At 45.9% G+C, this 14127-nt stretch overlaps 5 protein-coding genes across 5 annotated transcripts; 1 reads left to right on the top strand and 4 right to left on the bottom strand.

The window, feature by feature from the left end:
• Positions 1-2977: 2977 nt before the first annotated feature.
• Positions 2978-4194, bottom strand: BHQ10_008975 (uncharacterized protein; the record flags this gene model as incomplete). The annotated part of the gene is made up of 4 exons (XM_040881839.1): positions 2978-3162; positions 3211-3647; positions 3718-3933; positions 3992-4194. 4 exons carry the CDS (start codon positions 4192-4194, stop codon positions 2978-2980), a joined length of 1041 nt encoding a protein of 346 aa, XP_040737477.1.
• A 581-nt stretch (positions 4195-4775) lies between these two features.
• On the top strand, positions 4776-6168 carry BHQ10_008974 (uncharacterized protein; the record flags this gene model as incomplete). Its single annotated transcript, XM_040881838.1, has 2 exons — positions 4776-4832; positions 4882-6168. 2 exons carry the CDS (start codon positions 4776-4778, stop codon positions 6166-6168), a joined length of 1344 nt encoding a protein of 447 aa, XP_040737476.1.
• Positions 6169-6963: 795 nt separating this feature from the next.
• BHQ10_008973 (uncharacterized protein) lies at positions 6964-8169 on the bottom strand (the record flags this gene model as incomplete). The annotated part of the gene is made up of 1 exon (XM_040881837.1): positions 6964-8169. The coding sequence occupies one exon, from the start codon at positions 8167-8169 to the stop codon at positions 6964-6966; it is 1206 nt and encodes a 401-aa protein (XP_040737475.1).
• Positions 8170-10084: 1915 nt separating this feature from the next.
• BHQ10_008972 (uncharacterized protein) lies at positions 10085-11888 on the bottom strand (the record flags this gene model as incomplete). The annotated part of the gene is made up of 5 exons (XM_040881836.1): positions 10085-10753; positions 10806-11412; positions 11465-11594; positions 11643-11699; positions 11750-11888. The coding sequence occupies 5 exons, from the start codon at positions 11886-11888 to the stop codon at positions 10085-10087; spliced, it is 1602 nt and encodes a 533-aa protein (XP_040737474.1).
• An 839-nt stretch (positions 11889-12727) lies between these two features.
• Positions 12728-13873, bottom strand: BHQ10_008971 (uncharacterized protein; the record flags this gene model as incomplete). The annotated part of the gene is made up of 3 exons (XM_040881835.1): positions 12728-12860; positions 12912-13538; positions 13593-13873. 3 exons carry the CDS (start codon positions 13871-13873, stop codon positions 12728-12730), a joined length of 1041 nt encoding a protein of 346 aa, XP_040737473.1.
• Between the last annotated feature and the right edge of the window lie 254 nt (positions 13874-14127).

Raw genomic sequence — 14127 nt, 5'->3', positions numbered from 1 at the left:
GTCTCCGGGATGGAGACACTGAGCATCGTCCAGCATTCAGAGTCAATCAAATCTCATACTTCGTAGGGGTTCTCCATTGCAATACATTTAATGTATGCTACCTCATGCCTGCGCCGCAAATGCGAAGACAATTTATCCTGTTACGAATCAACCTGCAGGACGCTAAAATATACTACGACCAAGGAGGAAAGGTCACTTTGGTGATGGAGGCGTATGAACCATGCGATTACAGACAAAATGGAAGTATGTCACGAAGTGGGCATTCGGTATGGGACACACAAAAAGTCCTGTGAGGATATGAATAATATACCAATGATAAGGAAGATAAATGGTATACAGATATTAAATATAGATATCTATATTTTTAGTATTTTTTATATCTTTTTTCTTTATAGTAAAGCTAGATATAGCAGATTTAGAATTATTATGCTATGTTCTAAATAAATATATTATTTATAATAAATAAATAGATAAAGTGATTATATGTAAACTTTTACACTAAGAAGACTTTATAAGCTAGTCTATATATAATTTTAATATCACTTTTTAGATATATTTAGAAGCATCAATTTTAAATAATTAGCTGGTACTTATGGGTTATGATAAAGACAAGCTTGGGTAAAGCTCTAGGGTAAACGCCAAGAAATAGAGAACATTCGAAATTGTAAACCAGCTAGCAGCAACCCTCTATACTAAAAGGTAACACAAGTAATGCCGTGGGCATTACTTGGGGTTGCACGCTTATATAAGGCGCAAGGGTAAGCCTTGGCGCTTCCAATTGGCTGGCTGAGCTCACCGCCTTACAGAAATATGCCTCGCAATACGAATGCTCATCAAAAACGTACGGATATAAAATCCGACGGAAGATAGTTCCAGGTATATAAACTTACGAAATCTATTCCAAAGTTATACCATACGGAAATATACTCCTATATTCGAAAAGCTTATTCGAACATACGTATATATATCGATATCTTGATGATTGCTTCGAAATGGTCAATGATCAGTTTTTCTAACTAATCTAATATCTACTTTACTAGCCACTCTTTCTCAAAGACGCCGACCAATCCCCTATAAAGAACTTGACATCTAGGCCCTTAGGGTCTAGGATTATACGTAATGCTTAGACAATGAAGTTGTAAACTATCGAGACGGCTCTTGTGTAGTATCACTGAATATGACAGGGCACATATAAAACGTTTTTCAAAGTACAGTTCATGAGCTGAGTTCTAAAATGTTTAATCCCCTATTGTAGCTTCTCTCTTACTTATATTGAGTTTCTTATTTTTAAGCTCTTTATGATATAGTATGCTAAGGTCTAGTACCTAGAGAATATAGCTAGCTACTCATATAACTATATAGATATTATAAGGGATCGAAGGGAATGCAAAGCATGAACTCAAGAGCGCAACTTCTTTTCAAGCCTCTCCTCCCGGTACTGTGGTATCGCGGGGTAACCGAATTTCCCCATATCAAATGAAAATCTCAAAACGTGTTATATTGTATCATAACATCGAATTTCAGATTCTTAAACAGCACTAATTCCTGCCTCGTATCATGCAGGTTGGTTTTAAACATACGGAGGATCTTGATTAAAATTGAATCTATCTCGTAAAATGGTGAAGGACTTAAGTCGAGCAGCTCAAGCTCCCAGTTTCAGCATGTATCACCAATCGAGATCAATCGGCACCAAAATCTGCAATTATACTCAATAGAGTGTTCAAACATGATGGGATCAGACGCAGACAGTGGCGAAATTCTCGTCACGATAGCTTTCTTCCCATAAGAAGGAATTCCACAGGACGGATACCGGATCGATGTCATTCAAATTGTCAATTTCCTCAGTCGTTTCTTGAGTCAGCCAGATCGTCGATGTATCGAAATGCGGCTGCAAGGTAATATTCTCGCCGGACCCATTATCCGATGTCTGTACCTGTTTTTGTGCATTCAGAAACAGCCTGTATACTACTTCTGCGCCAAAGTAGGTCCTTCGCAGTTCATTCACGGCCGTCATACATATTTCCATCTGGTGATGACCTAGCTGTTTCAAAAGAGGTTTCTTCGATGCTATATTTAGAAGATGTACTTGCATTGGCGGAACGAGCGCCATGCAGCTGCAGCGAAGAATGAGCTTCGTATGCCACCATGTGAAGGAAAAGTTCATGAAAGGTACTTACACTACGCCCTGGCATAATCCAATTATATCTTCTGTGATAAGCTGGACTAGGATCATATTAATTCTAGCTCTATATTGATTCTTCATATTTCAATACGTCAAATTGCCACCAATTCGAAAGAAAGATGCTCAAAAATAAGCTCAGATAGAGAGAGAGATTGAAAAAATCATTTCTTTCTTGAAAAATGAAAGTTTCGCAGAATTCGTGAAGTTGCTAGAATCTATACAATCCCTCGTACCTTAGCGGCCAGAGTTATATTGTGGATACCAATGCATTACGCTTACAGTTTGGATGCACCTATGATTAAGGTATATCGGGGGTTTTGAGCCCACGAATGCTATTGTCTCTCCTGTGTCAGAGCGAAATCAATTTGATTTACTGGCAGAGGACATCGAGCATGGCCCTTTCTGGGTGCAATTGAATTGTGACCGGCCGTCTTTCGTCAGAGAACGGGTGCGTAGCAACCTGGAGACAAATAGTTTTATGAGGATGGGTTTCGTACAGCTATGCCTGCACATCACAACATCGCTTCAGAACAGAAATGTCCCAAACGAAGGCAATATCACAGCAGCAATGCGCCACATGGCATTAACGAGTGGCCACCACATTGTAGACATTTCCTGCAACGTGGTAGAATAGTTGAATCGGTAATGTTTATGATTTTTCAGAAGATAATGGAGACGGATGAGTTCGCTGGAGAGGGGCACATAAGTAGTTTAAACGTTGGGTACAAGATATCACGCTCAACATCGAGCTCAGCATATACATTAAATTGAACAACTAGGCTACTCGAGGATGGATTAAACAGACGCCTTGATGTAAGGAATACCAGTAAGCTTAAATGTCCTCTCATTCAACACAGGATCCTCCACCGGCCCGGACCGATTCTTAGGGCACAGCTTTCCATCTCTCGTCGCATCATTCGTCGGCGCAACATGCTTTGCGTTTGGCCAGTGTGTGGTTCCCAATCGTTCTACCTCATTAGCTACACCTATCCAATCAATCAATGATAAAGAAGGGAAGAAAAACATACTCTCAAAAGCACCCTTCTTCCTAATCAAATCCTCCTGCGACACATCCCTAACTGGCATAAAACACGTATAAACCGCCAAACGATCTTGTTTCGATGTCGGTGGCACATTATAATGCGGTGTCCTCGAATCCCAAACAATCAAATCACCTGGTTCGGCGCATACCTTTTCCCATTTTAGGCCGTGGTCGGMAAGCCATTTCATCCCGTTGTCGGTGAAGCCGAACCATTCTGGTGTCCAAGCGGGGATGCGTGGTTCGTTGGCCATCTCACGATGGAATTGTTCAGACAGTATATGGCCTCCTTTGCAGACTATGAGCCCACCGTCGTTGGGGCCGCAAGGGTGCAGATTTACGAGGCCCTGGAGGCAGCGGAAACCGGGCTTGGCGGGGTCTTGATCTTGGTGTGGCCAGGGTTTGTTCTCGGGGAGGTCTTCGCGACTACATAACGGCCCGTTAGTCCATGCCCCTAAAACGTATTTAGGCCTTGGGGTAGATAGGGGGGACATACTTGGCGAATCCGACGTTGACAACATCAAACGACACAATCAAATCCTCATCCTCGTACACTTTTGCAAACGCATCAATGACACCAGGCTCGCCGCGAATGTCCCATACCCACTGCTCATGCGTCACGCCGTAGCCAAGGATCATACCCTTCTCGTTGAGGACGGGTAACATGTCCCGTTTCACTGTAGAGGGATCATTGCGTTTGAAGCCGAGGCCGCTGTCCCCAAAGTTCATTAGTATGCATGTCTTCCAGTAAGGGTGAGGGGAGAAAGTACAAATCTTCGAGATAACTCAGAAATTTGTCGGCATATCTGTCAGCACGGTCACGCGGAACTGCGCCTTTAATGACTGCGTACCCGTCGCGGTTGAGTTGGTCGCGAAAGTCGTTGTAGTTTGTTGGAAGGCCGTCGAGGGCCATTCCAAGCTTAGGGCCCTGGAGGGTGGTTTGGGTGGTTGTTGTGGTGGTGGTGGAAGACATTTTGATATATCCAGATGTATCTATTGTCTCGATGCTGGCTTGATGGAATGGCTTGTTGATGATTGATGCTTATTTAAATGCTGATACTTACATGCCTTTACAATATGGAGGCTATGTCGGGCACTGTTTCAGATTAGTCGAGGATCATGAGTATGGTCATGTTCACAGCATGTACGGCTGATGCGCCCACTCGGAAGCTGCTCGGTCGCCTCCTCGGAGCTAGTTTAGGGCCTGGTTCGGAGGTCTAGCGGCCGAGGAGTCGTCCGGAGGAACAATTAGTCGGCGTATGCATGTACTCAATCAAGAAGTAATCTTATGGGCCATCCTATTAAATAATACCGTTCTAAAACATGCTTCCCCAGATTCAAGGCCATGTGACATGCGCAAGGGCATCTTTCTGAAATCATCGGAATGTGGAGGTGGAGAACTCGGAAGAAGAGCAGCCGAAATAGGAAATCTTGCGGATGTTGCAGGTATGTGGAGGGGACAGCCAAGATAGTTGTAGAATTGTAGAAGAAAAAACATTACTCCTCAATCATGAAAAATTCACACCGAGAATTTCCAAGGAGACGAGAGTCAAAATGAGCAAGCAATTCAGCATCATCATCGTAGGAGGTGGCATCGCCGGCCTGGCTACGGTAAGTAACACTCCTGCATCCTCATCATCGAGTTAAACTAATCTGAAAGGCCATCGCCCTACGCGCCCCAAACCGCAAAATCACCATCCTCGAACAATCATCTCTCAACCGCGAAATCGGCGCCACCATCTCGCTGCAACCCAACGCCTCCAAAATCGTTGAGCAGCAATGGGACCTCTCCAAAACCTTGAAGGATAAAGGTTCCATGGTAGACGAAGGATTTCAAGTCTACAACCTTGATGGAGAGTTACAAATGCGGGTTCCGTTATCGACGACGGAGAAGTATGGTGCGGAGAGGATGCTATACTATCGGATTGATTTACATGATGCATTGAAGAAAAGAGCTACGTCGAAGGAGTGGGATGGTGAACCCGCTGAGATTCGTGTTTCAAGTAGGGTTACGGGTTGTGATTGTGACGAGGGGGTTGTGTATACACAAACTGGAGAGAGGTTTCAAGCCGATCTGGTCGTTGGTGCGGATGGTATTAAGAGTGTTGTTCGAGACGCTGTGTTGGACACCAAAGTTCCGGCTCTAAGGACTGGCCACTCGGCGTATCGCATGATCTTGTCGATCGACAGACTCCTGACAGACTGCAAGGCTTTTTGCGAAGTTGTTGACCCCCGTGCTCCTTACACGACAATGGTAATGGCGCGCAACAGGCGAATGATCATGGGCCCAGCCCGTAATGGTTCAGTATATAGTATCGTCGCTATGGTTCCTGATGAAGACCTCGGCGAAGACCCCAATACCACAAGCTGGACAACACACGGCGACATCCCCAAGATGAAGGAAACATTCTCCGACTTCCCTGAATGGGCGCGTGGACCATTATCGTGCGTCAATGATGGAGAGGTCGGGTTGTGGCAACTTCGTGATATTGACCCCTTGCCGACTTGGACGAAGGGCAGGGTTGTGCTTGTTGGTGATGCGGCGCATGCGATGTTACCCACGCAAGGGCAAGGGGCGAGTCAGGCGATTGAGGATGCGGAGGCTGTTGGTGCTTTTTATGCCGATATTAACATCGACGAGGGCGGATTGGAGCAGGTCAAAGCCGTTAATGAGAAGATTTTTGCATGTCGGTATAAGCGAGCTACTACTATTCAACAGTATAGTCGACAGGCTGCGAAGCCGGCTACGGAGGAAGGGAGTGTGAAGGTCAAGATGAGTCCGAGTGAGTTTATGGATTATAATTGTAATTATGGGGGCGCAGTAGAGTGGCTTAGGAGGCAGAAGGAGGAAGATGCGAAGGAGGCAGGAGGAGATAAATTGGCAGAAGATATCAGCAAAATGAGGATTGTTGACAGAGAGGTGTCTGCACAGGAGGTGGTTGCTTAAGTAGTATATCTGCCTTCCTGATCTAGGCACTCTGTGCCTTGTCTCAAGCATTCGCGAGATACAGAAAGTGAACTTTGAAACAACTGGTGATATTGATTATTTTCGTCAACTTTCGAGTCGAAGAAATGGCTTGGAATATACTTAGCGCTAAATGAAATGTCTGCTATTCTTATTGTTCAATGTTGAGACTAAGGTTTCATGTTCGACGGTCTCCTTGAATATTTTAGAAAAGAAATATTCCGAGCTGGCTAATCGAACCCAGACACGTAACAAACAGATATATGACATTTAATATTATCTATATAATGGGCTGATCGGTTCTACACAGCCTCGTACAAGCATCTTCTTTGTGTCAGGAGGACACGAGCATTTGACTCATAATGACCAAAGATGGTAATAAATTCTAAATCCGTGTACTCATTACGTTCAGTGAACAGGGGTCTCGAGGTACAAGGACTTCTCAGACACACAGAGCTAGATACTGAGCAGCAGAGCGACTTTTATAAGAAACTATGCGCAGCGTCCTAGAATCTCATTATCACATCCCGCGTCTACATTTACTTGTTTCGATTCTTTCCCGTTGTTTTGTTTTTCTATGTGTATATTTTTAATCCGAGAGAAGTAATGAGACACTACTTGAATACATCATGTGATTAACAGGTTATGAACTGGGAACCTTGTGCTACCACAACCTTCTTGAAAACCGAATCATGAAAGATGAACTGATATTGAGGTAGAGATTTTGTTCTGAGAAAATGGCGGCAAAGACATGTCCACTACCCAGGATTCTAGAGTTCACAGCTCATCAGTATCGTGGAACTCGAACTCAAATTCACCGTTATCATCCGCCTCTGGTGCGTCCTCGGCAGTAGCAAAGGAAACTGCTTCCTTTACAACCGGAGGGGGCTGGACCTGTGGCTGAAATGGGCTGGGCCAAAGGCAAGGCATCTCCTCGAAGAAGAAAGGCATACAGTTGCGAGGGTTTGTCATAGAGCCCAAGGACAACTGGCCGGGACAGACACCACCCAAGCCATCGGGATCGGTACTAATGCAAAGACCACAGCCTTCCGAGGTGCAGTATTTCTTTGCGTTAAACTCTTTGGCATTTTTTCCCTCCACGCATGGATAGTGGTGAACGCCATGGCAGAAGAACCAGGGCCCAGGATTGGCATCCCAAGGCTTCCCAATCACGTCGTTCAGCACGAACTTTTCATCTGCCTTGATCGTACCACCTGGAGTGCAATCTGTGGTGCTGCGACATAAACGGAAGTGCCAAGTCACATCTTTCGGATCTCTAGGGCCGAAGGTATACGACTTCTCGTTCCTGTACATGCTGATGGGGGAGCCCGTAGCCACACTGATCAATCGGTAACACTTGCCATACTCCACACCCATATCATATTCGTCAGGTGGGCAGACTTGATGACCACACTGGTCGGCAGGTGGAGTTGGAGGCTGGGGTGCAGGCGGGACGGGAATTTGGTCAGGCTGGCCGGGTTTTCGGGGATCACGGTCGTCATGTGGCGGGGGCTTCGGCGGAGCCATGATACATTTGCCTTCCTTGTATTCAATGGCACTGGATTCGCAGCATGAAGAATCACCAGTGACCGGGTCGACGAAGAGTTTGTGAGGGGGGTTATCACCCGCCGGGCAGCAGTCCACAGTCTTTGACTTGGGTTCCACGCTGAGATACTTGCTGTTGTGGCAGCATTTACCCTTATTCACGTCTTTGTTAAACTCCCAATGGTGGTCTGCCGGACAGCAGGCTAATTTGCCATTGAGAGGGTTTCGGTATTGGACTTGAGACTTGGTCATGCATCGAAACACCACGCAACCTTCGCAGGCTTGTTGCTTCTGGCTGTACCGCTCGCACTTGTAACCAGGATCCTGCCACTCGTCGGCGCAGGCTTGGTTGCATTCTTCTTCGGTTCCGCATATGGATGGTACCGACGCCACCTGGATGGCTAAAAMCCCCAAAATCAAGAAATTCAGGCGAACCATGTTGGCTGGCCTCGAAGAGAGAAATAGGATGTGAAATTATAAAGCTTGATCAATTAAAATTAGGAGATTGTGTTGCTGTAATGAAAGATCAAAGTTGGGTTGGAATCAGATACTTATACCTTTGAGCAATCATACTCACTAGACGTTCGTGACGTGGTTCATGAGACAATTCCAAAGCCAGAAAGCTGAAAATCTCACCACGACGGCACGCACGGAGACATGATCTCCGATTCAAGACATGTGCTCTCATATTTTGCTCAACAACGCCACTATCTTGAAGTCCATTACGTTGCCGGCGAGGTCAATGTCCAGTTATATTGCAAGTCAAGACCGCCGACAAAGCTTTCTGCCAAGTTTTCCTCCCCCGTCACTTCTTTTGACTGTAGATCTCTGTGATGCTTGTGCAGTCGGTTGTAACACCAGTTCCAAGTCGTTCCATTGATCTGTTTGCAGTATCTAATAACTCCACTGATCAACACTGCCAGATTTGTCAATGTTCGCGGACGAGAACTTCGTGTAGACCGCTACTAGGCAGAGACTTGGGCGCAAGATTTTAGATCATATGAAAGGTAGTGGATTGAATGCCAAAAGCCCGATCAGGAGAATGTTCAAGTACTCAAGGGGTTGCATCAAAGTTATCCATGTGGCTAGCTGAGACCTGCGGCTCSTCCATCTATCACCCSCGCTCACGAACCGCAAGTGCAGCTGCATTTGTTCTCAGCTCCGACCGGACAAGTCAGTCTTCCAATCAAATCCTCATTTCCGGTCAGATAATCCCTGCATCAAATTTAGCGTGCTTAAAAAGCAAATATGATCTCCGGGGAACTGAGCTCCATCACGGGAGGGGCTTGTGATAGCTCATTTTTGATGTTGTGCCATCCATTGGATGTTGTTTCGAACTTAGGTGGTGAATATACTCAGTAATCTGAAATATACCACCTCCTCGAGCCGAATGATCGATTCCCTAGACAAAAGAATATAAATGAAAATAGTAGAGTATATTAAGTATTGTCAAAGCTGACGACGCATCACAAACCCATCTTGCTGATTTGTGTCGAATATCTGTCCTGCTATGTGACAGTTCGTGCATTTTGTTACACAACCACGAGCTAGAGATTGTCATGCCTGATTAAATACGATCTGGCCATGTTCCCTCTTTCTCGGCTAGAGTCAGCCACGTCATCAACTCATGTAGCATGTAAGCGAGTCGAACCCCTGTCATAATCCCAAGAGGATCCAGAAGAGAGTTACGTAGCAAGTTAGTTGTGACGAGGCTAGCTTGAAGGCAAACAAGACATAACGCGACGAGACAAGGTAAAAAGTTATCCCGAATTCCTCCCACGTATTCCTTCCTTTGGACGCGTCAGACTTTGGGAGAATAGGACGAATTTACCCAAGACATTGCTTGAGAGAGCTTCTATCCAAGGTTAAAGCTATCCGAAGAAATTTCATAGAAAACATAGCGTAGCAAAGCCGACGAACCTCAACTGAATCAACCCTGAGGCTTAGTTCTTTTGAACAGCAATAATTTTTGTACTGCGCGTGAATAAGTCCAATGTTCATATATTTAAGGAGAGAAATTTCGATGAATTTCCGTTTCGCTAGAGTGGATATGGAAAAGTCGAATATAAGTAGGATGTGCATTTTGTGCTGTCAATAACTGTTTGAATAGATGATATATGGCTACCGTAGGTACGAGATAAGTTAATCATAGGATCGTTTCTACATGCCTTTAGGAATATGCCTTGAATTATAGTAGTTAATAGTTGATTTCCATGGATTACCGTAAGAACAAATATCAGAAAGGGCTGACTAAAGACAGTCAAGGATCTCATGTAAACTTCCCAATGGGCGATCCAACACAGGAATTCCTGGATAAAGTAATGCCTGTCCGTGGTTCACCCAATTGTTTTGATCAGTCCCTGGCGTACCGACCAGTTACGTGACGAATCTTCTTGCCCCAGATGTAAATCGGAATGCCCAATAAGCCCATAGCAGCCGTGAGCGCACCAAAAGTTCCAAAAGTTCCATCATATCCATGACTAGCAATGAATGGGGCAGTTCCGTAGCTTGTTCCGAACGAAATGATACCCCTAAAAGCACATACAATGACCAACAACGGACCTGCACGAGCTGGATAACTGTCCAACAAGTACGTAACAGCAGCGATATTTGCACCGACAAACGCAAAATAGTACGCTGCGACGGCCCATACATAAACGAACCAATGGTATTTTTCGGGATGAGCCGCTCCCTGACCATACAAGACAGCAGTAAATGTGCCGACAATGATGGGAATGATCAAAGGGATCAAGCGAACTTCGGGCTCATGTAGACCGCCGTTCCTTTTCGCCATGCGCTTGATGAGCCAATCCGAGCCTTGACCTAGGAGTGGTAGTGCCACGAGGGCAGTGACAATTTGGCCGATATTGGCGTAGGATGCGCTGTTGTTTGGCCAGTTGTATGGCGCACCTGTAATGATGGTTCCGTATGTTGTTCCAATAGCGACATTAGTCCCGAGAGTAAGACCATTGACCAGCAGTGCCCAGATGACATTGGGGAAGAGAAGAAGTTCACCGGTTTGCTATGAATTCCTGTTAGTGATAACCATKAATAGGAAAAGACAAGCTACGTACCCGGAGCACGTTCCAGGTTGCAGCCCAGTCAGGGCTTCCAATCCACAGGCGCAGATCCGACTTCCATGTTCGTGGCTTATAATTGACATAATCCAGAGGAGGTCGGCTTGTGTAGACTGGCACCTCTTTTTTATCAGATGTGCCCTCGGGATTCTCAGCAGAGGAGTCTTCCGTGGATGAACCTTCTTGATAAGAAGACAAAGGTCGATTGTACTTGGTTTCCGGTAGAAAGAAAAATGTAAGAATCAACTGTACGCCGCTCAGGATGGCACCCAGGCCGTACCACCACTGCGGCGTGATGGCACCTGCAATGGGACTAGCAAAGAGCACCCATATACATGTCAAGATGGCCTGAAATGCTAGCTGGACAGTAATAGCTGTACTCCTCTCATGGAGGAAAAATATTTCTTGAGACACCATAGGCACAACTGACTCGCTTTGTCCTGCTGCCAATCCAATAACCATTCGAAATCCAAGTTGCCATTCGTAGCTACTGCCAGCTGCACAGAGAGCTGCGCCTACGACGAGGATCACCGTTGAGGCGAGAAATACGACGCGTCTGCCTACTCCGATGGCGAGAGGCATACCGATAATGTTGCCGATTCCCCTTTTCATTTGTCAGAAAGTCGAGGTGTAGAGTATGGATATTTTTATCGTACATAAACAATGATGGATATGTCATCAATTTGGTGATATCGTTGTAATCCTTGCCTGCTGCAACATATTGGGGGATGTAGAAGCCTAGTAGACCACCGAATCCGGAGACGAGCGAGAGACCGAGGGTTGAGACTGACAGATATTAGCATTGTCTTGGATACGGGCCAGAAGGTTACATACAAACAGATATAATACCAAGAATGACACATTTCTGCCACATAGGCAGGTTCAATGGATCTACAGTGTAATTAGTAGACGCCATTACTGCCGGAAAGAGCTGTACTTACCCTGAGGATCTGCTGTCGGTGTCGGGATGTAGACAATTTCCCCTTCAGTCAACTTCACTGTACCCATGGTATGCACTTGGACAATCTCAACCTCCGTGCCCAAGGCGGCCTCTGCCTCCTCGACATGGAGAGATGACATTTTGTCGGCTGGCTTGATGTCTGTCATGATGAAGTCCCAAGCGGGTTGAGTGATAAAGAGTAGATATAAGAGTGGCTGCGAGAAACCTGGTAGTTTCCCGCCTGTGTAATCCGCGTAGTATGCGCGAGATAATGGTCAATTAGCTGGCCAAGATGTTGCTCTTTATATATTGGAATTGCTGATATAGTCAAGTAGCCATATACGCACTGCTCGTAGTGTCCACACGCATATACGCACTGCTCGTAGTGTCCGCACGCACACGCGTACGGAGTCACAAATCCCTTCTCACCAAGAGAGAAGCGCCGAAAGCTTCTCCAAGATGGGGAGGCAAAATAGACTCTGGGGTCGCTGGTACAAAGTCATGGGGCAAAGAGCCCGAGCGTTTACGGGGTTCGCTGGGGAACCGTGGATTGTGCTCGGTCACTGTCCGAAGGTTCATTTCGGTGGCTAGTGTAGCAAGCCCCGAGATGTCTAGCGCTCCCCACAGATTCACGGCAAGGTGACACCGCGGGGTAGAACGCCTCAATTTTGTTTGGGAACGGGGTAGTCCGTAAGCACCGTCCGGAGGATGAACGGAATGTGGGGGAAATCAGGCGGTTGAACTTCCTCTCAGTGAAGTAACTGGACTGTGGCAGCCAAACCCTCCCCGTGCGATTATGGCAAGAAATCTTGTTTGAGATAGGAATCGCAGCACGCAAAGTCTGCGCACTGTATCAATACACAATTTTAATGTAAATAAAACGAAGGTTTTTGATAACGAATTGATACATTTCTAGTTCATTCTTGAGCTCAAATAGATACAGTTGATGACAAGTTAATATGCTTCTTCCACGTGAAGATTAATCGTAACCCTTCACTCCAGCCAACTGCAGCAGACGGTCCGTAAGCTCAGGCTTCTCGAATGGTTCTGTGCGGTATTTGGGGCAAACTTTGCCGTTTCGCATAGGCTTCTCAGCTGATGGGCGGATATTGCTATGGTCTCAATTAGTCCAATGTTCGTATTCAATAAAGCCATACACGTACCAGTGTGGCCAGTGGGTAGTACCCATCCAGCTGTTAAAACATTGCTTCTTCAACTCCAGCGCTTCTTCAGTCGCGAATCGACGAGGCGTCATGCAAATATACTGAACATGTCGGATCTGGTTGCCTTGAGGCAACTCAGCATAGTGAATGGTACGGGAGTCCCAGAGAACAAAGTCACCGGGTTCCATGTTAATCTTGACCAGCTCACAGCCACGGTCTTCAAACCACTTGAGGTCTTTCGGGTCGAATAAGAACAGATCCTGGTACTTCAGCTCTGGTGGGGGAGCATCTTCGTGTGCATAAGACTCCCTGTCCTGAGAGAAGTATTCATTGAACAACTTCGCAGAGCCTTTCATCAAGACTAAGCCTCCGTCCTTGGGACCGTTTGGCGCAAAGTTGAGTAAACCTTGAACGGCCTGCATGCCCTTACGAGCTTGGTTCTGGTCGCAGTGTGGCCAAGGGGTCCCCGTCAGATCTTTCCGTCGGGGCAAGGAAACGTTCAAGCCATCGAATGATGAAATTAGTTCCTTAGTTTCCCATAGCTTCTCGAAGATTTCGATAACGGCAGGKTCCATGCGGGCTTCCCATGCCATTTTTTCATGTGGTGCGGCATAGGCGTAGTACATTCTATGCACGGTTAGTGGCGTTCGCTGCTTTGTCTTTATTTATGTCCTGACTCACCCTCCCTTGAAATTAACCGGTAAATGCTCAGCTGTCCATGTGCTCTCGTCATTCTCGTCGAATCCCAGGTCAAACTTGTGGAGCCATTCGATCTGCTTATCGCAGTAGTACTTGGCCTTTTCCTTGCTGATGACATTTTTGATCACAACACAACCATTCTCATGGAACTCATCGCGCCAATCGCCGTAAACTCTCGGCTCAAAATGAATGAGATCTTCAGATTCACGCAGAGACTTTTGCAGAGCGGCCTTGGCCTGAATCTCGGTTTCTGTGAGGGACATTTTGATGTTTGCTTAGATTGATAATTCAAGAGGTGATTTCAAAGAGGGAGTTTGAAAATTCAAATCGTTCAATTGAGGAAGGAAATGTGAATATTAAAAATAAGCAACATCAAAGCTGTCTACCTAAAGGTCCTTACCATATTCGTTAAGATCTTCTCAGCTGATTCCAGTAATGACTGTAATGTTGCCTCGGCGATTCACGTTGATTTGTTAGCGGCCGAGAACCCTCGGTGAGCGCCCGAAGAGCCATCAAG

This window comes from Talaromyces amestolkiae, assembly GCF_001896365.1.
Source record: "Talaromyces amestolkiae strain CIB chromosome Unknown scaffold21.1, whole genome shotgun sequence".
In the NCBI taxonomy this organism is placed as follows: domain Eukaryota; kingdom Fungi; phylum Ascomycota; class Eurotiomycetes; order Eurotiales; family Trichocomaceae; genus Talaromyces; species Talaromyces amestolkiae.
Note: the sequence above shows the minus strand (reverse complement) of the source record. Positions and strands in the feature narration are given on the sequence as shown.